The 22802-nt window shown below is 42.0% G+C and overlaps 2 protein-coding genes across 14 annotated transcripts in view; both read left to right on the top strand.

The window, feature by feature from the left end:
* Positions 1 to 22802, top strand: part of LOC124953301 (CUGBP Elav-like family member 4) — a 518014-nt gene that overhangs the window by 168801 nt on the left and 326411 nt on the right. For 2 of the 13 annotated variants that reach the window (XM_047504506.1, XM_047504508.1), the window contains exon 2: positions 11814 to 11959. The exons of the other annotated variants lie outside the window; for them this stretch is intronic. The gene's annotated coding sequence lies outside the window, so the exon portion shown is untranslated. The remainder of the gene's footprint in view (positions 1 to 11813; positions 11960 to 22802) is intronic. 13 annotated transcript variants of the gene reach the window in all.
* LOC124953304 (protein yellow-like) lies at positions 4106 to 6454 on the top strand. Its single transcript, XM_047504516.1, has 3 exons — positions 4106 to 4866; positions 5094 to 5500; positions 5885 to 6454. Exons 1-3 carry the CDS (start codon positions 4513 to 4515, stop codon positions 6366 to 6368), a joined length of 1245 nt encoding a protein of 414 aa, XP_047360472.1. The 5' UTR covers positions 4106 to 4512; the 3' UTR covers positions 6369 to 6454.

Here is a 22802-nt window from a genome sequence, read left to right as displayed (position 1 = left end):
TTCTCGGTCGGAGAACGGCGACACGGAACTCCTTTGAAATGCGACTTAATTATTCTCTTTGCTGTGCTTCAACTGTTTTTCGAGTCCATCTACGGACGAGTACGTTTTTTTGCACAATTTTATACCACGATTTTGTTGGATCGTTAAAATACTTGTAAAGAAAGTATATATTTAATAGTAATCCGACATACTTTTTCTTGATCATTCATTTTTTAAACCTTCTTTTTTTTTTTTTTTTTTTTTTTTTAATATTTTTACAACGCGTCGTCTCGTCATAATGATTTGGTTTTTAAAAAAACGTGCGGAGATTTTTACTAGTCGTATACTAGCGATACACGAACAAACGTTAATTCCACTTTCTCAATTCTTTTTCATGGCTCCGTTAATACGTAGTCGGAATAAGAGAAAAAAGAAACATAGGAAAATGTGCGGCAGCCCGCGGCCTGGACCTCTCGTGAGATTTAACGAAACACAGATCCGGATGAGAGGAAAAGAAAGGATGTTAAAAATGCACCGAAAAGTGCAAGGAACAAAAAGTACGATTTCGCTAGCGACGACCGGCCGTGCACACGACGAACACGCTGTGCGCTCGCGCGAATACTCACGCTCTCGCGAATACGGAGAAAGGAGATAGGCGAGCGATGTGTTTACATGCACGCAGAGTCCGAACGTTTCATTTTCTCGGAATTAAGTAACCACCGCAGGTCGTTACGTACATGCGCGGCCAGCTATTAACGGTTTAATTAGCGTAAGTTTTCATTTGGAGTATTACACTGGCGATGGTAGCTCCGCTGGTAGGTGGAGAGATGAGAAGGTTCAGGAAGAGAAAGAAAGAGATAAAGAGAAAAGGGTGGTCGAGGTCAAGGGGTTGGAAGAAGTTCGCGACCGTTTTTCACTTTGTATGCCGCTTATTATTGCATTTTTGCAGATTATACTCGTGCTTCCTAATAGTTTGCCATTTGCGTAGTAAAACTGGGGACGTGAAGTGTCGCCTTGCTAAAACACCGTCCTTCCGCGTTTAAAAAGTTTTGTAAGGAATGCTTACTTCAAGGGTTCATTCTAAAAATCGCTCTTAGGAGCAAGTAAAAGAAAATGAAAAGAAAAAATATGAGAGAGAGAGAGAGAGGGGGAGAGAGAGAGAGAGAGAGAGAGAGAGAGAGAGAGAGAAGGAAAAAAATAAACGTTCAAAATGTGTTCGCACACGCATTCACATATTTTCGTAAATGCAAAAGTTTTTACTCTCTTTTCCTCCTACAGACATTAAGTCTGTTATCCGAGCGTGATAATAGCGGCTTTCGCGACACCTTGTGTGTCTTCGTTACTGAATAGAAATTCAGAGTAGCATACTTTTGCGTTACGGACGACGCTAATGTGAGAGTAAAACTGTGCTCCGCTTTACGCCGTCCGTGACGCTTTATTTATCTCGCTGTAGAATTTATCGTGCGTGAGACCTCCAAACTCAACTGCGTTCAACGCTTCTCTCTCTCTCTCTCTCTCTCTCTCTCTCTCTCTCTCTTATTTGCCTTTTATCGTAATAATTAATTAATTATTCGCATTCTTCACGAAAACGTGCTTTCCTGTGCTATCTCTTGTTGGTACGACAGTCACGTACAACGTCTTCCCGCAAGGCTGTCACGTTTTGTAAGGTAGACGTGTCCGTGACACCAAACTCCGAATGGATTGGTCCAGTGAATGTCATCCATGGGTATAGGAGAAAAAAGGAAAGAGATAGTGGACAAAAGTTACAAGGCTCGTTTTTCAACCATGCTTGACGTCTTTTCCACCTTTCTTTTCTTTTTCCAGTTTTGCTCTCTTCGACTATATATTTCGTTACAAATCGTATTACCAATTTCAACTGCAAAATTGACTCTAGCCAACTTTTACGGCGTCTCCGACTTTACGCTCCTTCTTCGATGCCACCCGTACGTTCAGAACTTTGCCTTGTAGGATGGTTTACTAAACTCAGTTTAAGAAGAAGAAGAAGAAGAAGAAGAAGAGGAGGAGGAAAAGGAAAACGAGGAGGAGGAGGAGGAGATAGAGGGAAGTAGCAAAGAAGAACTATTTCCATCGAAGAGTGAGACATATTTTGGAAGCCTCTCTTGTCTCTTGTCGATATATAAGACAGCCAACTATGAACGATACAAAACACTAGCCGCAAGGAATAACAAACGGGCAACTTAACAGATCGTTCAGTTAGTTTCTTTTGATTTCAATCGATCAATGATTTAGAGTATTTAAATTATAGGAGTATGTTTCCGCAACGGTGAAAAAATGGTAAAAAGTAAACTCCAACAAAGTGACATTTTACTGTTTTCTCACGCTCGTTACGCGTTCCGATAATAATCAACGCTTTTAAAACGCTCGTTATTTTATTCGACGATCTCCCTCTTGTCATCTCGACAGGTTATTATCGTTGGCCTTATTGACCCGGATATCTTTTCTGAACACTAAGTCTCGGCAAGCGTAATGACCACGGGTACTTTCTATTTTCTCATTAATTCATTTCGAAGGAAGTCCGAGTGGTTTGCACGTGCTCGCCCATCCAGAAGAAATGATGTTCCGCAAGAACGATCGATTTTCGAGTTAACGAATTAAAACTTTGATTGTAACTTTCTTCCACTTAAAGTATTTTCCTTCTTAGTCACTGTGATGTCCGGCATTCCGCAGAGAGCCGTCTTATAATGATAATCAAAACCATCCAATCCGGTCCAACGCAATACCTTTCGGATCCACGCATTAAAATTGAAATTAGCCGGCCATTTGTCTTCCAGTTTGGCTTAAACGTGACTAGCCAAGTGATTTATGGTTTCCACTTCTCTTCGGCAAATGTAGTTTTGCTTCACTCGGATACGGGCAGAAGCGCGTAATGCAATTCAAACCTCGAGACCAGCCGACAAAAAAATTAGACTCTGCATCTCGCGATGAAAAGCGTACTGCGCTCCCAAGCACGCTTATAGCCACATTGCGTGATCGCGGTATAACAGCTGTTGGAAAAGAGTTTCGCTTAACCCGAGAAACTACTTATTAGTTTTTAAATACGTAGAATTCTTCGGTGTTCCGTTGTTATGATACTTTATAGTACCTTAAATGTATCATTGTTTCTGGAGATTAATTATTGTGACCTTAAATGAAAACGTGCCAAGTATCAGGAACGTGAAAAATGCAGTTCTGCTTTGATGCATAAAGGGAACCACCAACGTTAACATTTTGGCATACGTGCGAGCGATAACGTCAAAGGTTTATTATTATTCGGTGAATATGCACGTGAAAAGAAGAAGAAGAAAAAAAAGAAAAAAAAAAAAAAAAAAAAAAAAAGAAATACCAGCGTGAACACTTGCGCTCATAACGTAACCTACTTTCCTTGGCATCAAGAGCCGTTGCTTTGACAGCAGGCTATGATCAAAGGAAAGTAATCTTACGGGAGCATCCTTGCTAATTTACGTGATAGCCTTCAGTCAAAGTATCAGCGATACCTTGCCTATTTTTTCTCTACTGCGTTTACCTTTCTTTCCATCGCCGCACCTTCTTCAACTTTTTGCTTTTTCTAATTTCATCAAATCATTGCACCTTCGCAATAGTCTTTCATGTCGGATGTATGAAGTGTAAAATGCCTGTCTCTCTTCGGTTGACTCACGATATTAGAACTTGTTTCTAAATAAAGAAACTTCTTTAGAAATCATTGATGTTTCTTCTTTCCTTTTAGAAACTAGGAAATTATATGAAATGCTAATAATTGACATAATTTCTCTTATATTCATTCCTCTTTCATCGATATTACGCGATTAAAAACTGGTTTATCTTTCCATTAGTGTTTTTCGATTTGCATGCGTGCAATTAATATACGTTTCCATTAGTTAAACAGTATGAGTTTTTCTCGCTAATTAAAAATATTACGAGCCTTTAAATAAGTCGAACGCATTGAAATAAAGACGCATTACTTGCGTCATTTTTATATAACTAATTAGTATCCGGTTATTTAAGTCTAACTATAACGTTTAAGGAAATAAAAGGAAAATTTTATTACGTTAAACGAAGAATGTTGGCTCACATTATTATACGACTCATGTTTCTATGGATAACATCGCGCCTTCTTGTTCTGGGAATATCCATGGTTTTCTGATAACTCGACGAATCATAACGCGCACGATGGACCATCTGGCAGCTATCCAGTCGCACGCGTACCAGACTTTTCGATTAGCATAAACGGAAAAGTAGTAGTGGGCCGTGATATAGATAATCTGAAAAAAACTTACAATAGTGGGGCGCTTGGCCGGTTCTGGTACCAGTACTCGAGAAACATCTTACGCTACTGTTCAGAATATCCACTTACCCACTCTGCGATGCAGTGTGGTTTCGTTCGCGGACACAGTTGAGACAAGGATTTTCGAAGGAATCTGCTACATTAAGATATCGGAGGATCGAATTCCTTCGTAATTCGATATAGAAAAACGCAAGTGAAGTTTTATAATAGATCGTTTGTTTTACAAGTGTGTGAAAAAATCACTAGAAACAATGAAAGTCTCATTAAGTTTGTTTTTTTTTCTCTTGAAATTGTTCGGTCGTATCGAAGGTTCTAATCTGGAGGTGGTTTATCAATGGAAGTACCTGGACTGGGTTTATCCGGCCGTTCATTTGACCGGAAGAAATTTTACTCTCGGCAACTCATTTACACAAGACGTTGACGTCGATAGACATGGACGAGTATTTGTCACAAGTCCACAATGGTTACACGGCACTCCGATCGTTCTTTCTGTGCTGAGCAATTTAATTGGCCCAGGTGGCCCTTTGTTAATTCCTTACCCTAACTGGAAATGGCACACGGCGGTGTCCGGTTGCGACAGCATTATATCCGTATATAGATTGGCGGTAAATATGGACGAACATTTATTTTCAAATGTAAAGTCATAAAGTCGGACTAAATAGATGATAATTATCTTATTGTCTATATATTGTTTCTACTAATTAATTAAAATCTTTCAGATTAGTGTTGTGCACGACAGATTTATCTGTATGTTTAGCCCGACATTTCATTAAATTTTCTTCTAAAATTTATTCTTGAAACATCGTTATAATTTACGGTATAAAATGTCCAGATAGACGAGTGCAATCGATTATGGGTCGTGGATACTGGAAGGATAGGAAGAAATGCCGTCTGTCCTACGAAGATCCTGATATTTGATTTAGATAAAGATGAATTGATCCACAAATACATAATACCCGCTGATCAGGTATTGTATGGGAAGGCAGCCTTAGTCACACCAATCGTGGACATTGGTAAGACGTGCGTTGACGCGTACCTCTACGTTGCCGATGTTGATCAGAACGGCATTTTCGTGTATGATCTTTACAAAAATAATTCTTGGCGACTTCCGAACACGGCCGGCAACGCTTTTGGTCCGGACGAGGATGCCATGAACATCACGATTGCCGGGGAGTGGTTCAATCTGACCGACGGAACCCTTGGTATGTCGCTCTCGCCAGTCGGATTTTACGATCACAGGTGCGTTAATAAGCATTCGTCTCGAGTCACTGCTTTTCAAGGTTGTTCTCTTATATTTCTCCTCTTTTTTTTTTTTTTTTTTTTTTTTTTTTTGCACTTTAATTCAGTTTCGAATAAATTGGCAAATTATACTTCGCGTCGATCAAATTCTCAACTCGATCGTATTTTGTAAGCTCGAATTGTCACGAACGAAAACCGGTTCTTGGTCGTGTTTCAAAACATATCTTGGATCATTTCGCTTTGCCCTTTTGTCGATCGCCGACACGGTACGATAATGCCTCGAAACGATTGAGATCGAATTCGCGTTGGAACGTAGAACGAATCAACGAATCGAACGTACGTTCTCTTTTTTTGCTAATGAATGACCCGTAATAATACTTTCAGATATCTGTATTTCAACTCGCTCGCTAGTTATTACCAGAAATTCATGGACACGCTGTCGCTGAAGGAAAGCGAATTTCGCGAGCCTGTTATATTTCGTTCAAATTACAAGCGAGCTAGCCAGGCCGGCGTACAGGCGACCTCCCGACGAGGTGTTATATTTTTTCAACTCGTCCAATTAACGGCTATCGCTTGTTGGGACATAGAGAAGCCGTTCGTCCCTGAGAATGTCGTTATAATTTCTCAAGACGAGGAAACTTTACAGTACGTTAGCGGAATTAAAATAATCACGAACAAGTACGGCGAAGAGGAGGTGTGGTTCAACACGAACAGACTGCAAAAAACGATCAACAAGACGTTGAAGCCGACAGAAACGAATTTTCGTTTAATCAGGGGCAAAGTAGACGATATAATCAGGGGCACCAGATGTGAACCATCGCCATTGATACATAGAGAACCCAATATGACATTTTGGCATCAAATATAACGTTATATAAGAATATATGTTCCCTTTTTTTAATGTAATATCGAATTTACTTCAAATAAAGGATCGAGCACGTCTCTTAAATTCTTCAGGAAACAGTGTCAAGTTGCTTTCGCGTTGCTTGATTTTAGAATTACGTTTCCACAGATAGCAATTCTGCGGTTATAACTATTGACACTAACGAGCCACGTTTATGGCCGCTACATCAACCATAGAGTACACGAATGCAGCTAGTCACGGACGCGATTCTCTCTTTCTCTCTCATTCCTTCTCTATAGTTTAGATCCGTTCTCTATTCGTTTACAAGAATATCGCGTGCAAAGTGCTTTCAAAGCTTTTCCAAATGCTGAATGTAGTATCCAAAACGGAAGAACATCCGACTATCCATGAGAATAGGATAGGGCTCATTGACAGAGATAGTTTGTATCCAAGAGAATGAGGGAGGGAAGGGAGAAGCAATGTCTGCGAGTGACAGGTAACATATAGTAATTTAGTTAACCGTTTCATTGCTGCCTTTTGAGATGTAACGATAAAGTCTGTCGGTGACAGGGTCGTCGCTTAGAGAGCTAATGTTTCGAACGACGTAGCTTTGTGATAAGACAGAGAATTTGGATAGCGGCTGGAAGGATCGTGTTGAAGGGACGTTTTGGTACCGTTGTTAAAGTTTGTGGACTACAGAAATGCCACGGCGTGCTTCTTGTTGGGGATTTGAGTAAGTTTTATCGACCTTTTTGATATCGCTTCTCCCTATTCTCTTCTAGCACCTCTCCTCTTTCCTATCTATCTGTGGAGGGGGGCGGGGGAGAGAGACGAAGGCGAGAGAAGGGGTATAATAGTCAGTAACCCGCCTAGCGGCAGAAGAGCTCGTCGTTGGGAGGTGGGACAAATGCGCATTCACGAGGAATTGTTCACGTTACTCCCGCGGTACCCTGGGGATACCAATAGGGCGCGCAATTCCGCGAAACTCGTGTCACCTATTTCTCTTTCTATGGCGTGGTTCGGCGTGTGACTAATGGCAGCATATTCATAGTGCAACCTCCAACCTCTTTTACCTTTCCTCCTTCCACTTCTCTCTCTCTCTCTCTCTCTCTCTCTCGCTCGCTCTCGCCTGCTCGCGCCACACTCTCTTACAAAGGTCTGGCAGTTAACCTCAGACAATCCCTTCATCGCGATAATATACGGCTACCCTTAAATTTTCGTTCCCCTTCAACGACCACGGCTTCTCTCTCTCTCTCTTTCTCTCTTGCTCTTGTTCCAGCACGATCTCAAACGAACGCCAAAGTTCCTCGTTTGCCTTCGGAACAAATTTCGTTTCCGCCATAGATTGTGTTTCAGGTATTCCTTGTTTATACGATGTACCTAAGGTCTAAAAATGTTGATTCGTGGTTTCATGCCTCTCATATTTATTTATCGTATATAATTAAAAATAAAACAAGAGAGATAGATAGAGAGAGAGAGAGAGAGGGGGGGGCGGAGAGGGAGAGCGAGAGAGAGAGCGAGAGACAGAATTGAAGATATAGGAGAAACGATCGTATCGACTACTATGCATTTCTACGACGTCGAAAGAGACGGTCGTTGCTTTAAAGGCGGAAAGTGAACGATTTATTTAAGACGTGATACGCCTTTCCGGCTTGAAGCCTCGAAGCGGTACTTCCCGTGGGAGCAAAGAAGGAAGAGAAGGACAGAAAAGTAACGGAGAAGAAAGAGGGAGAAGAACGGAGAAGGTCTCAAATCGTTTTACGAGGGTAGTTTTAAAACGATTTTACGAGAGCGGCGCAGAATTTCGAAATAAATTTGCATCAGTTTTACTGCTCCTAATATACATAACTACCGGTGTTTGGCACTGATACCCACGTGTACGGCGAGCAGCCTAGTCAATGTCGGCGGGGTCTATGCCAGGCAGTAGTAGGATTTTGTAATATGCCGTCTTCCGGAAAGAAAAGACGGTGTGAAGGCGCGCGCGCGCGCTTGCGCGCTTCTCTTTATAGGTGCTACGATATGCTAGGTAGATACGTTTATAAACCTTGGACGTTTCATTGTATATTCTAGCGTTTTGAAATTTAAATGTCAATCTTATCATCTGAAATTGGAAAATATAATACCTACGAACGATGAAATTTTCAATTGCAGGAATAAAATGCTCCATATTCCGTAACAGATTAAAGAATTTATGAAAGAATTGAATTCGCAATAAATAACTTTTCCCGTAAAGTATGTATGTCGGGATCGGTAGGATTCATTATCTATTTTTTGATTTAATATCGTAGAGTAGGAATACGATACGGCATAAACTGCTAGTACCGGAGAATATCGCGTTTTTTTTTTTTTCGTCTTCAATAAGATACTTTATCTCATAATTCAGCGAGCGGTTTTCGATAATATAGGAGTAAGCACGCATAAACGCACGCCGTCTTGTACAGGAAGTGAGTGTGAGAATGAGAAGAGGGCAGTACACGACGGTCGCGTATGGCACGCATTGCGGTTGTCAGTTCTAGTCAACGTGTAATTTACTATTCGACCTCCGGCTCGATGCAGATGCAGATGCAGATGCAGATGCAAGCACCGGCCTGAGAGACAGTACAATTCGAAGAACCGGCTGCCCTCTCGAAGCAACAAAGCTTGCCTGCGAGTGGATGATGCTATAGCAGGACCGAACGCCCGGAATCCGTTAAACCACGAGCACGCTATAAACCAGCGAAACGCACTCAGTGCGCCGGGCTTGCCAGAAGTTTAGAGATGTCGCGCGCCATTGCGCACTAGAATCGTCCGTCACTCGGGAACTCTCACGATACTCCTATCTCGACCATGAACGTGCCCTCTCCATCGTTCTACCAGGATCGTTACTATAAGAGAGGAAGAGGGAGAGGAAGAGAAACGTTTTCTATCGATCGAACAGATTTGAAACTTTCAAAGTCGACTGTGCTACGTACGATGCCTCTCGATATCTTTGACATTAGAATTTTTCTCTTCTCTACGTGGACATCCTTTCGTATCTAAAGTTTGAGAGTCACCGATCCGTACCTACGCTTCTCACCGATTCAGTCGTCCATCCAATCTCGCCATCTCTTTCCCTCTATTTCCTCTTACTGGCTGGTTGACTAGTGTGAGCGTGACGCTATTCGAGTGAAATGTCGTTTACTCTGCGAACCGGTCCCTTACGTTCGTAACCGTTCGTTACCGTTAGTTCCGCTTGGAATGGCGCTTTCGCAACGCAAACACGTATGTGCAAGCCGCACTGTAGAAAGCAGCAGCCAGCCGGTGAAGCACGGATCGAGTGCGCGTATTTCGTCTTAGTGAAGGTGTGGCTATTTCGACTTGTACCATTCGTTATCTCCGCCACGAATGGACGAGCATGAAGGTCTCGCGTTTAACTTCATGATGGTTGTTTTCTCTTTTTCATGCGCTCGCTATCAAACGATATTGACGTTTGTGAATGCGAATGGCAACCTGTTATCGTTATCCAACTTCATCCTTTGGACTTTCCTTCTTTTCCCATTCTGCTGTTTTATTTTGAGCGTACTGCGTCAATAATAACATCGTAATGCATTCGCATTATTTTCCTTGCAAATACCAGACCACATTGCGCGAGTATGTTACGTTTTGTTTCAATGACACGCTTAAACTTCTTTCATATTACACGGAAAATAATTCCTTATCCTCTCGGCCGCGAATCTTGTCGACTATTAGAACAAAGTAAAGCTTAAATCCACCTGTGAACTTTCCTTGTGAAAAAAGAAAGACTAAGAAGAATCATAGGACTAACATATAGATATAATGCAACTTCCTTGGTCGCTCGATCCGCCACTCTTGCCTGCATACAAAGTGAACTCCACAACGCCTTTACTCTCTTTTCTTTCTTTCTTTCTTTCTCCATTTTCTTCTTACGCTTTTCCTTTCTCTCTCCGCTCGTAATATTTCCGCCTATTCGTTTCTGTACATTTGCGAGGTCTCCTGGTATATACGCGAGCCCATTTCCCGCGTCCCTTGAAAGTAATACAGTTCCCTCTCTCTCTCTTTCTCTCTCTCTCTCTCCCTCTCTCTCTCTCTCTCTCTCTCGCTCTCGCTCTTACTCTCCCCTGCCGTGTACAGTTTATTTATTTCAGTATGAATACTGAGAGACGGACGGAAATAATGATTTTAATAATACCAGAGCCTTGGAATCGCAGAAAGGGAGAGAGAGAGAGAGAGAGAGAGAGAGAGAGAGAGAGAGAGAGAGAGAGAGAGAGAGAGAGAGAGAGAGAGAGAAAGGGAGAGAGAAAGGGAGGGGAGGAAGAGGGAAAGAGAAAGGCAAAAGGGAAACAAGGGTGATACATAGCTGAAAAGACGAGTTAGGTTCGTATGTTGAAATTTTAGTGTATCTCGAGAGAAAAAGTACTCCGAGAGAAATACAGAGAATATGTCGCAGAGAATCCCTTCGATGCTTCCTCTTTATGATAACTTTGTGCATAGTCGCCTTTCGGGATTTAGTGAAAAGTAAACTTTGCGTATCCAGGTGAACATATCCACGGTCGATTTTAACCGATATTTATGAATAGGCAAGGACGACTCGTTCTCTTTATGGATTCAAAAGTGATGGTTTAGCTGTTAGAGCAAAAGGGTAGGATCGAAGAGGAAGAGAAGTTGCTGGACCATGTCGACTGCTTCCCAAGCAGCCGAAGTGGACCTATCGACTCGAAACGAGTGTGCTCGACGTTAAAATCCCGGTCGCTGCTCCCGTTTCTCAGCCCTTTAGCTCTCTCCGTTCTCCCTTTCTCTCTGTTTCCCTCGCTATGTCCTTCTATCTAGCTCGTTTGTTTGTATTGGACGTAAACGATGCAATGGGTGGACACGGTCCGGCAAATCCGAAATCCCCTTTTTCTCGATATAAAACCTTGCCCCTTTTTTCGGCTCCCAATCCTCTAGCCGAGTACGACTTCACGCCGGTACTCTACTCTCTATGAGAATAGGAAGCAGCGGAAGTGTATAGACGGTATATCTGAAAAAGTCGAATCGTAACAAACGCGATCGATTCGCACGATTCGAATTCCCAGAAAATAAAGCGGAAAAGCGGTATACGATGGAATTCGATTTCGAGACTCGAAACGAATTCTACTACTTTGATTCCGCTTAATTCCTCTCAGGTATACTCCGCAAAGTGATGGAGGTGGGAGATCGATGTTGTAGATTTCATTCGATAGAGGCTTTGTCTCGTCGAATGGCTATTCTCGAAAAAAACGAATCGGTTTCCTATCTTCCTATTTAGATCTATTATTTTCCCATTTGTAATATATATATATATATATATATATATATATATATATATATATATCGCGTTTTATCGACATTAATGCGTGGTATCCAGTGATGTTTTCTTTTATGCACAATTTTTTAGATGTTGATTACAGGCGATATTGAGGTACGGAGTGGTTGGCGATTTCAATGGGGAGTGACAACCTTATTCTGTTTCAGGGTGTGACGGGCGACCGGCTGGCCGGGGGCGCCGCACACCTCCTCCATCTCTTCTTCTTCTTGCCACGTCCACAACACACAATGTAACAACAACTACCACTACTAGAGTCGTCCGCGCGAACCACGTTCTCAATGTACTCGATGTGGTACGTCACCATACCCCTACTCGGTGTCTCTCTGAAGATATGTCATCCTTATTAAATGTTGGACTGTATCACTTTTACGTTTTCACGTGTTTCACAATTAGTGTTCCTCGATGTTTTAATCTTGAAAACTTGATGTTATAACATTGCAAGAGAATCTTGCGAGATAACAAAGGAAAACGTTAACCGAAGAATGCTTATGTCTTGAGGCGACGAAATAATAGAATTCTGAGATGCTATATGATGTATATCATCGTCGTTCGAATCGACGTTGCATTCTTCGCGTTCGTTACTGTATTTATTACGTTATTTCATATTTTGCATTTAGTACTTATACATATATGTACATATGTACACATATATGTATACGTACGTCGTTGGATATATTATGTCTTCGGTGTTCGTTGAGCTCCGTTACAATGTGACTTGTGGTTGGTTTAGTTTCATTGGTTTATCAGTGTTCGATGTTGGCTGCAATTGTTGGTTGTTAGGTGTTTAGTGGTCACTCTGTGTTGGTGCTCACCCTAACCGACTCGTCCCAGTATCCGCAACTCCGACGTTCCACGTTCCCCCACGAGTCCTCGAACTTGATGTTAGAAATACAGTATGAAGCTCATTTCGTGTTGCGAGTTACGCTTCTCTTCGTATTTGGGACTGTCGATACATAATTGAGTCCTGTACGAGAATGGCAGGGTGTCGTGAAAATCGTCAATTCTCAGCATGCTGTTGATCAAAACTATATATATATATATATATATAGTTTTATGTGTGTGTATAGCGAATTCCTAACAAGGCACGCATGATTGGAAATCGCTATATAAATCAATAAGTTTCAATCAAAACGAAGCTTATCTTCAAACTTTGTCCTTTTTCTCGTTTCATGAAAGGGGACATTAAAAAAATAAGGAAAATTGATCGGACGACAATTTAATTGATCAATTATTGATCAAATCCTATGGTAATTGTATTACGCAGATTAGGTTACGTAGTATAAAAAGCAAACGTTTGGTACGAACAATTTGTCCTGACAAAAAATACACTCGGTAGGTTATTTGCGAAAGAAGAGAAACCTTTGGTGTCAGTGTACTGGTCGACACGATCAAACTCGTTTCAGCAAATAATTGCATTACCGCGCGTAAATGCGGAGCATCGAATATTTCTTTAAATTAGTGATGGTAATTAGGCTGAGAGAGTAAAAAAACGAGTCGACGCTGTGCTTTCCCTCACTCCTTCTTTAATGGAGCAGGAAAGCGGTAGCAAACAGAAATCGTGGAACGGGTTAATCTGTGGTCGAAACGCTTGAATTCTTGATGAGTAGCAAAAGAGCGTCAAGCTCGACTGGTCGCGCGAGGATATAGTTTTAAAAGCAATTTAAACGTTTACAGAGATCGAGAGAAACAAAGATAGGAGATGTGTGAGTGTTCGAAGGAAATTTTATGCGACGTCACGCACACTTCGTATGCAGGAAAAGTCTCTGTAAATGAAAGAAAAATTGGTCGTTTCGGTCGAATCTCGAATCGTCCGGAATAAACGGTCTAGAAAGATTTCCTGACAAGCGATGTACACGGAAAGGAAGGTGTCGGAGAAGGAAGGGACTCGAGCCATTTATTCCCTGGCACGAATCTTTTGCAGTTTTATCTCTCGTACGAAATCCGTACGCGGAATGGAATCCGCAAAAAGCGACTCGATTCCAGGCTCGTCCGAGCGATATTAAAAAGTAATTGGATTTCGATGTGGATAGTTGCTGCTACCGATGCATTGGTTCAGCTAGGCCAGAAGAAAGAGAGAGAGAGAGAGAGAGAGAGGGAGAGAGAGAGAGAGAGAAAGAGATAGAGAGGAAGGGAGTATCGAATCAGCTCGAGAAAACGGCTGGTAGGAGGGCTGCTCACGTTACATTCGCGAAACGGAATAATGGACAGTCGTTAAATTTAATTGGCACATAATTATCGGTAGAGCGGGCAGCAGGCAGGTAGTTGCGCGCCACCAATCGTCGCAATCCCATTGCCCCAGCTTTAATATCGGAGGAAAGTTCAAATGCAAAGGGACGTCGGTATACGTATATGTGTATATACATATACATATGTTTCTAGGTAGGTCCACATGTTTCACTGTGGCAGGGCCCATGCTCTGTGGTTTGTACCGGTCTAACGAGTCTGGAATCGACCTATGTTGGACGGGAGGGGGGGGGGAGGGGGGAGGTGCCTCGTCGTCCGATTCTCTCCACTTTCCTTTTTCTCTCTTCCTCTTGCCATGACTGTTGCCACCGCCACCTAGTAGAACTACTCGTATATCCGAGAGCTTTCGTGCCTATTTCGAATCACAGCGTAGGGCGTAATTGAATCGATTGCTTTAGCCGGAACACATAACTTATACCTACTCGATATTTCATGGAATGCATGCCAAGTGAACTCTTTCAGTTTCAAAACGAAAGATTGTTCTCTTTGTTTCATATTTAGCTATTTTATTAAAGTTATTTTATTAAAAATCGATCGGTCTTTCAAGTGATCGTCGAAGAAGAAGATTCTGTGAATGATTTAGTACGATCGAATGTGGTAAGGTAGAAGAGATAAAAAGAGACGCGAACAGGTATTAAAATTGGAAAAGGACGTTCGTCTGTGGACATTGTATGAAGACGGAATCTGTCTCACGAAGAGAGATGTCTTCACGGTGGAAGCGCAGCGTGCTCGACCATGAAATGGGAACAGGATACGTTAGACTCGGTGTAATTAAAAGCCGTAAATATGAGCTTGCTCGAGCAAATTAATTTATGAATCAATTACGCGAGGGTAGAGCCGCGTTTAGATATCGCTACCGGCCAGCAGCACGACCGAGAAGCGAGCTTACGTATCTACCTACGTACAAGTCGCGCGCTTGCGTGCGATGAAATCGTTTCTCTGTGTGTGTGTGTGTGTGTGTGTGTGTGTGTATGTGTGTGTGTGTGTGGGTGTGTGTGAGAGAGAAAGATAGAGAATGAACGCTGGTGGCTCCGGACGATGTTAGTAGATCCTTTATCGGATCGTTCCAATAAATAAGCCAATCGAGATACCATCTTTCATTTCGATAATTATTATTCGAGAACGGTGTTAATTAATTAAAGACAAGAGTAGACGATATCGCGCGTAACCGAATGGAGTGCTCGAGCTCGCTAGACGAGCTAGTGAACGAGCGAGCGCGTACACGAAACACGCATACATGAGTCACGATCGCGCCAGGTGATAATTCCTCGAGCTCTCTGGCTAATTACCGGATGAAAGAGCTATCTAGCGACTGTCGTCAAAGCACTACCGAGAGAGCCAGTAAATATATCTGCCATCCCATTGTTGGGATGATAGTAGTTTCATGTTTCATCAATGATTTACTTTATTTTTTTTTATTTTTTTTATTTTTTTTTCTATTCAACGATATTGTTCAATTTTTTTTTTATTTTTCCTACGTCTTCGCTGATCGTACAAAACCTTTTTTACGAAAATATCCGCATATTCTTTCAAAAGGAAAACTTCCTTATCGCTATTGACATTCTCCCTTCTAGTTTTTGGCGACTCTTTCTAAAAGCCGCGAGACTAGGGTCACAAAATTTTCATCTCGAACAAGACTCAGGATCACGTATTCGAAGTGATTCGGCCTCGAGCCAGCAGACGAAAAAGTCCTCATAATTTATTAATTTAACGCGTGCCTTTTCGAGTCAGAATCGTATCTGGGTGAGAGTCTATTGGCAGTGTTCCCAGGCGACAAGAAAAAGGAACGATACAGCGACTTTTTCTCGCTCGTTTCACTATGAAGTCGTCAAAGCTTTTCTCTATATTCTCCCAGGACGTAGCAAACAAATAAATAAAGGAAGAACTAGCGAGATATGATGAAGAAGTGCCACTGAATATTTGATCGCTCCGTGAGGCGTTACGCGTTAACCCTGTTCTTACTCTTTTGCGCGCTAGCTTTTCTTCCGTCGGGCAACTGCTGTACGTATAAAGCTCGGCTAAATAAGAATATTAATTATCATCTAGAATCGGATGAGATGAGAGAAAAAAAACACACGCACACACAAGTGTACCATTTACATGATGAAGATTTATCAAAAGAAAAAATTCGTTTAGTCGAGACGAACGATTCCGATAAATTAAAATAATTAATTCTTGTAGAAACTCTTAATAATCGCAGAAGGAATCGAAATTAATAGATAAGTGAGGAACGAGCTTCTCAAATAATTCGATGCAGTTGCAGCGTCTCGAAACGACGTATACGAGGTTGCTTGCACCGCATTGAATCCCCCGATGTAAATAGACTCGATAACGGATACATCGTTGCCGCACGACAGAAATTCAATAGTCGATAGATATTCGAGGAATATACCCCACTAGCACGTGACGCCCAACGGTGAGCACGGGGATACAAGAAAAGGAAGTTTGGAGGACTGAAGAAGCCTCGTGGAGAGGGAGGTAGAAAAGGAAGAGAGGAAAAGGGTCTCTGGATTGACTGAGAGAGCGAGTTGGTGGCTGTCGTACTTGAGCGTGCTGCACGAGCGCCGTTTCTATTCGATTTAGGTTCCCACCTCTCCATCCTATACCACCCTTTCTTCAGCGTATATTCCCTCCAAGATTTGATTTACGTGTAAAATATTCACCTTAGCCGAGCTTTCGTTAGAGTTTCGAACTTAGAGAAGAGACTCCAATGTGTTTCAAGGAGACTAAGTAAAAAGAATAGAAATCGACAGTCATTCTTTTCGTGAAGAAATGAACGAGTTGCCTTTTCAACGCTAACGAGGCCGATCAAAGAACAACGAAAAAATCACAAATATCCGATTACTTCATTGTTGATAAATTCTAGGAAAAGAAGATTAATAATACAGGAATATGTGAGTTTCGAGTTGATTATCGACAGATACGCTCGTCGACGCTCTGTTTAGGACATGTTTGATAAGGGAGTTTTAACATCTTACTTTTCCATTGCTCCTATGCTTATATTGGGGGAGCACAGGTATCGTGCGCTCTTTAATACACCCACACTCAGACACACATACAGAGAGAGAGAGAGAGAGGAATAGGACACACAACTCTATGGTTGGGACTGTGCTGCATCCTCTGTACAATGACTATGCTCGCACCACTTCGACGCTTCTTCCTTTACCCCTCAGCCACCTTCTCACTCCACGAGCGCCACTATTGTGCCGCACCTCCACTTTCGCCAACATTAAGCCCTTCGAGAAATACATTCGGCCTCCTAGCGCGCGATTTCAGCACGCCCAGCGGGGTTCGGGGAACGACGAACGGCTGAAGGGAGCTTCAAGGGATAGAACCGAGAAGGGATAGGGCGAGAGAAAGGACGGCGGCGTACTCGTGGGATGGCGAGTTGGAGAGAAATGCCCAGGGAAAGATGTGTATGCTGAGATACTTAGCGCAAGCCGTTACTTTGCCGGTACAGTCGGCGTACCAAGTTACATTCGTCGGCTATGACTGCTACTCTTAGAGAATCGAGTCTAGTCAAAGCCATTTCAATAAAACTGCTGATTGTACCGATTTATCTTCGCTTTTTTTTTTCTTCTCTTTGTCTTTTTCTTTTATCGATCCCATATCTTTTGAATGATGCTTTATGCTAGTTTAATCGTACTTTCATTCCTTACTCGTACTTGGATAGATTCTTATACGTACGATATTTTCTGTACAATACTGTATTTGCTTTTTCGTTACGCAAAATCGTCCTATAAATCTCAAAGCGTATTATTACCTTGACAAATCGTATTCATATCTCAGATTTGTGCACTCGATATTCCCTTTTCTTCCCTTTAATCATTCCATGTTCTATAGTGCCGAAAGATTGTTCACTTTTGCGGGTCATTAAAGTTAACGTTTAACGTCAGCAGGAGTCTTTGAAAAGTTGGCGAAAGCTGGAAAGGGGTTGTTGCTTATTCGGCTTGCGAAGTCTTCCGTCCGAACTTATCCGCGACGGTAAAAATGTGGACTGGTGAGCGAGGCAAACGGGTAGAAGAAGATTACGCACAAACGTGGGCCAAGCAATATGTTCCACGGTAAGACCGTTATCTCGCCCTATTGGTTTCGAAGGACCGAAGCTAGAAGCTCCTCCTCTCTATTCCATTTATTCCGTATACATAATACATCGGTTCGCGAGCAAACGGACCTGTTCGTAGCTCTACGGATAGGTATTCTTATTTTTTCACTCGATTTAACTGTCGAAAAGAAGGATTTCTTACTTGCTCGAGACCATTTAGAGACGTATGGAAATTCATCTAGTTCGAAGAGATTTCTAAGTGCGACCAGAATCATGTGTTCCCGACTATTTTCATTTAGTTTTATGATCTTTTATTTATTGTCGTTAGGGTATTCCCGTGGAATCCTACCAATATAACGAAATCAAAAGAAAGAAATCGTGAATCTTCGAAATCTCTTACATATTTTCTGCATTTAATCTACCATTTTGTAAATTCCGTGTCAAGAAAGTTTATAGGTACTGCATTTAGCCTTCTTTCGTGAAAAAAATAACGTGCATCTTTTGACCGGACGGATTCGAGCAGAAAGAGGTTGCCTTTCACTCTTCCCCTTTTTTATTATGAAGGCATCCACGTCTGTCTCTCTTTCTTTCTCGCACCTTTTCCCTATCCGTTTTCAATTTCTCTCTTTCTATCCTCGGGACAACTATGAGTACCGCGTTGCACCTTTGACAGACATAATACGCATTTGAATCGGGTACGTATGAATATGAATGGAATTCCTCAACGTGGGATAAGAAAGAGCGTGGGTAACTCGATGAAATTCACAGTGCCGTAGAGAGATGCTCTGGAGAATCCCGTCTTCCCCATTCTGCCTCGTCGCGTTCCCCTTTCGCTTATCCATCGAATAAGTATAGCGATAATACACGTGGTGGATATTTGATTCCTGTAGCGGGACGAAACGTTTTTGATCGTCGTTTAAAATCACCGGATAAATCGACTAATGGCTTCTTCGCTGACGAACAAATGTTCTCGAAACATATTGACTATAGCATTATGTATCTATAATACGAATGTATAAATGTCTTTGTCCTTTTGTCTGTCTAATGGATTTGCGATCGCATGAAATGATATATCCAACAAACGCGAAGCGAGAAATATATTTTTATTAATAATATCATCGAAACTATCACGCCACCGAGTTCAGTAAATTTTACTTCAAATTGATCGTTCCTTCCAATATTCATGTAGCTTACGTCATCGATCGTAAAGTGATAACGTTCGACCGACACAAATTTCCGTATCGCGCTCGTATGAACGCGAATGGAATCGCGACTTCAGCAAGTGGGTTAATTCGGCAAAATTCACGATTTCGCGATTTGTCGATAGGAGCCAAGGCTTTTGTACGTACGTGTGAGGTGAGCGCGTGCACGCGTACACGTGTACGTGTGTGTACGAATGATTCTAGGCGTGCTTTCTGTTATACGTATGTACGTACCTTCGTATGTATGTACGTATGTATGTATGTACGTACGTACATGCGAGCTCGCGTTATTATACCGATAATGCATGCAATGGAACATAATCCTCGTCGTGGAAACGTTCGACGAAAGCGCCTCGATTTCGGCATGGTGAGAATTACGCGAGCATCAGCGCGCAGCTTGGCGGGGAGTTTTCGCTGGGATGCTCGCACGTATTACGTACGCATATGTGATACATAGAGTCCTCATATAGACGAGAATCCTCGTGAATGGCTCGACCGGCGCCGTTATGCCGCCACGAATGCAACGCCGTAATTACTTTATACGTTTATGGCGATGGCCCTTTCGTCGGGTCCCTTTTGTCGGTGCACCCTATGATTTATCGTGCTAACTCTCTCTCCCTCTCCCTCTCCCTCTCCCTCTCTCTCTCTCTCTCTCTCTCTCTCTCTCTTTCTCTCTATCCCTATCTATCTATATATCTATATCTATATCTATATCTATCCATCTATCTATCTATCTATCTATCTATCTATATGTCCTAACTATCTGTCTATCTATCTCCATCATATTTTCCACAACGCGCAATCGTCCATCATGGAAAGTTCCAAAGATCATGTGAATCAAAATAAAATAAGACATCTTTTTTCACGACTTATATTTTTTTAATTTAATTGATTATTTTTCTGCGAAATTGTACATTTGTAAAAAAACAAGTTTTATTCTTACGTGGGATTAAATATTTTACTTGAAAGATTATAAAAGTAAGGATAACAATGGAAAAAAAAAAAAAAAAACTATCGAGGGTAAAATCAATAGGCAGTGTCTGATCGGAAATCTATCATGAATGACGAACGAGGGTAGCTAGATCTATAGGCTCACGGTCCGTGACGCGCTCTGCACTGGTGTTAATATTTGACACATATAATTCGGGTTTACGAGCGACGTAAATGCATTGCACGCGCTTGCATCGTGAATTACCGGAAACGCGATTCGCAAGGGAAATCGATAGAGCCGGTAGTACGTGGCCGCATAGAAGAGGATCGTTAACGAGGGTAAATGATGCTGGGCATTATTTTCCTCTCTGATCGAGTCCGAAACGATACTACTCACAGACATATCGAATGATTTTCAAAGTTAACAAAAGCGTATTAGGGTAGAGCTCTGAAAAGCTATGCCCATTTGCGAAAACGAAATTATGGCTGTATTCTCTACTGATGCACGCTTTTAATATCTTTTATCATTGATCCTGATTGTTGCGATTTATTTAAAAATCTTTTTTCTATTTTATTTTTTTATTTTATATATAACAAATGGCTCAATAATAACAATATCTGTGAAATCTTTCAAAAATGTTCAAGATACTTTTTCATCACTCATTTATTAATCAATTCTGAATACTCTGGAAATCATGATGAGTACGTAACAAGTAGATGTAGATGTTCTCCATAGAATTCCTTTGCACTTTCCGCGGAATATTATACATTCGTGGATGGCAGAATTTTCGTCCTGAAGGATCTTACAGGCTAGATTGTGTGGCTAGTCGTCTTTAATGGAAGGCCTTTGAAGTAGGTAGAAATTCTAGTAGGATGGGAAACTCTCCTTTGCTACCTTGATGGTAAGAGGTGAGTTACATCTTTAGAGTGAGCAATGTCCTAGAAAGCCAGAGAGGAAAGGAGGATGTGGTAAAGAGTCGGACCGAGAGATCTTGGCCGATGACCTCTGGACATGCTGTCTCTGCAAGCCTTTGAATAGCCTTAAGAGGTAGATTATGATATTACAAAAGTAGATTTCCAATTTTTATTTTTATCGTTTTATCAACGGATTTTAATGTGGTTTTCTTTTTTCTCTTCTTTTGTTTTTTTGTGCTTTGAAAAAATGTTAGCATATGTAAAGAGATGATAACATTATAGCAGGTAAATTTCAAAAACAAAATAAACCATGTTTTTTATTGTGTTCGGGTGCTGTTATTCGACCGAGTAAATCCTTTTAATCGTCGAGCTGTGGGAAATCGAAAGGCTCGGTTTTTGACCGATATTCATACTCGTAGCAACGGCACGGAGGGGTCATCCTTTCACGTCGGTGGATGATTTCCTCTCCCAAGGGGAGCCTCTGCGGCATTAGGGTTCCGGTCATACTTTGGGTCGTGAAGCGGAATGGGCTGCGTGGAGATGAGATCCTCGTGGAAGGGAGAGGGAAAGAGAGGAAGAGAGAGAGAGAGAGAGAGAGAGAGAGAGAGAGAGAGAGAGAGAGAGGCAGAGAAAGAACGAAAGAGGGAGAGAGAGAGAGAGAGAGAGAGATGGCGAGATAAAGGACCAAGAGGGAATTTGAGGGGGATGCGGAGAAAAGTGGGTGGGCACGGACCGGCCATGTAAAGCGGAATGAATCTCGCAGCCGCACGTGGCTTGGCCGCGATCCACACTATCCCGAGCACTCCTCGCGTTCTGCAAGCTTTTTATGTCGAGAATTTAAATTAGATACAACCACTCTCCATCCGCAGCCACTGAAACTCTCGTCGCGCCTACCGAATCACCCCAAAGGGGAGAGATACTCTCCTTTATTTCACGGCACTTTATTCTATGCCGCCGTTTCTGCTCGTCTTCGCATTTAAACGAGCGAGCAGACCGCGCTGCACTAACGTTTGTATCGGCAAAGATTGTTATTAGCTTCGCGTATACGTGCTCAGGATATTATTATTGAAATCATGCTGATTGTATTACTCGACCTTTTCAATCCGCTCCGTTCGAGCACGCTAGCCTGGCTCAGCGGCTTCTTAAAATTCTGCATAGTATTAACGTTGAACGACGTCTTCAATTTTTATCGCACCTCTCCAACTTTGACGAAGACACTCTATGAAGATATCTTTTGATACGATGCTTTCGAGAAAATGCTCGATGATATTCTTCATAGATAGTCGGTCTGGAAAATGTTTTTAAAATACAGCTCGGTTATGGCTTTGAAAAAAGAAAAAAAAAAAAAAATGAATAATAATAAAAGAAAGAGGAAGAAAAAGAAAAATAAAAGAATGAAAACGTCCAGTAGAATTTCAGAGAATAATAGTGAACAAAGTCAGAATAGCATGGATTTGATCGGATCGTCGCTCGGTAGTAGTGGTCCGCCGGTGTTCGATTTCGCAACGGGGCTTTGGCTTGGGGATTTCGATACCGGCCGAATTCAGCGGGCCGCGAGAAATCGAAGGTGCTTGCCGAGGGGTATAGTCTAGGTAGAGGCGTGCCAAAATGTGATTGCGGCAACATTGCGTCACCGCCACTGTTCCTGGGTATCTTTGGAGGCTCGTCGTTGGAGAGGACGAAGTAGGATTCTCCTCCTTTCGAAAGCATCGTTAGGGGCCCCTGGCACAAGGCCAATCACATCGACTAGCTACTGTGTATGTAGCTCTCTTCTCCTCCTCTTCCTCCTCATCTTCCTC

This window comes from Vespa velutina, chromosome 12 (assembly GCF_912470025.1).
Source record: "Vespa velutina chromosome 12, iVesVel2.1, whole genome shotgun sequence".
NCBI classification, from domain to species: domain Eukaryota; kingdom Metazoa; phylum Arthropoda; class Insecta; order Hymenoptera; family Vespidae; genus Vespa; species Vespa velutina.
This window is presented reverse-complemented; position numbering and strand designations above follow the sequence as displayed.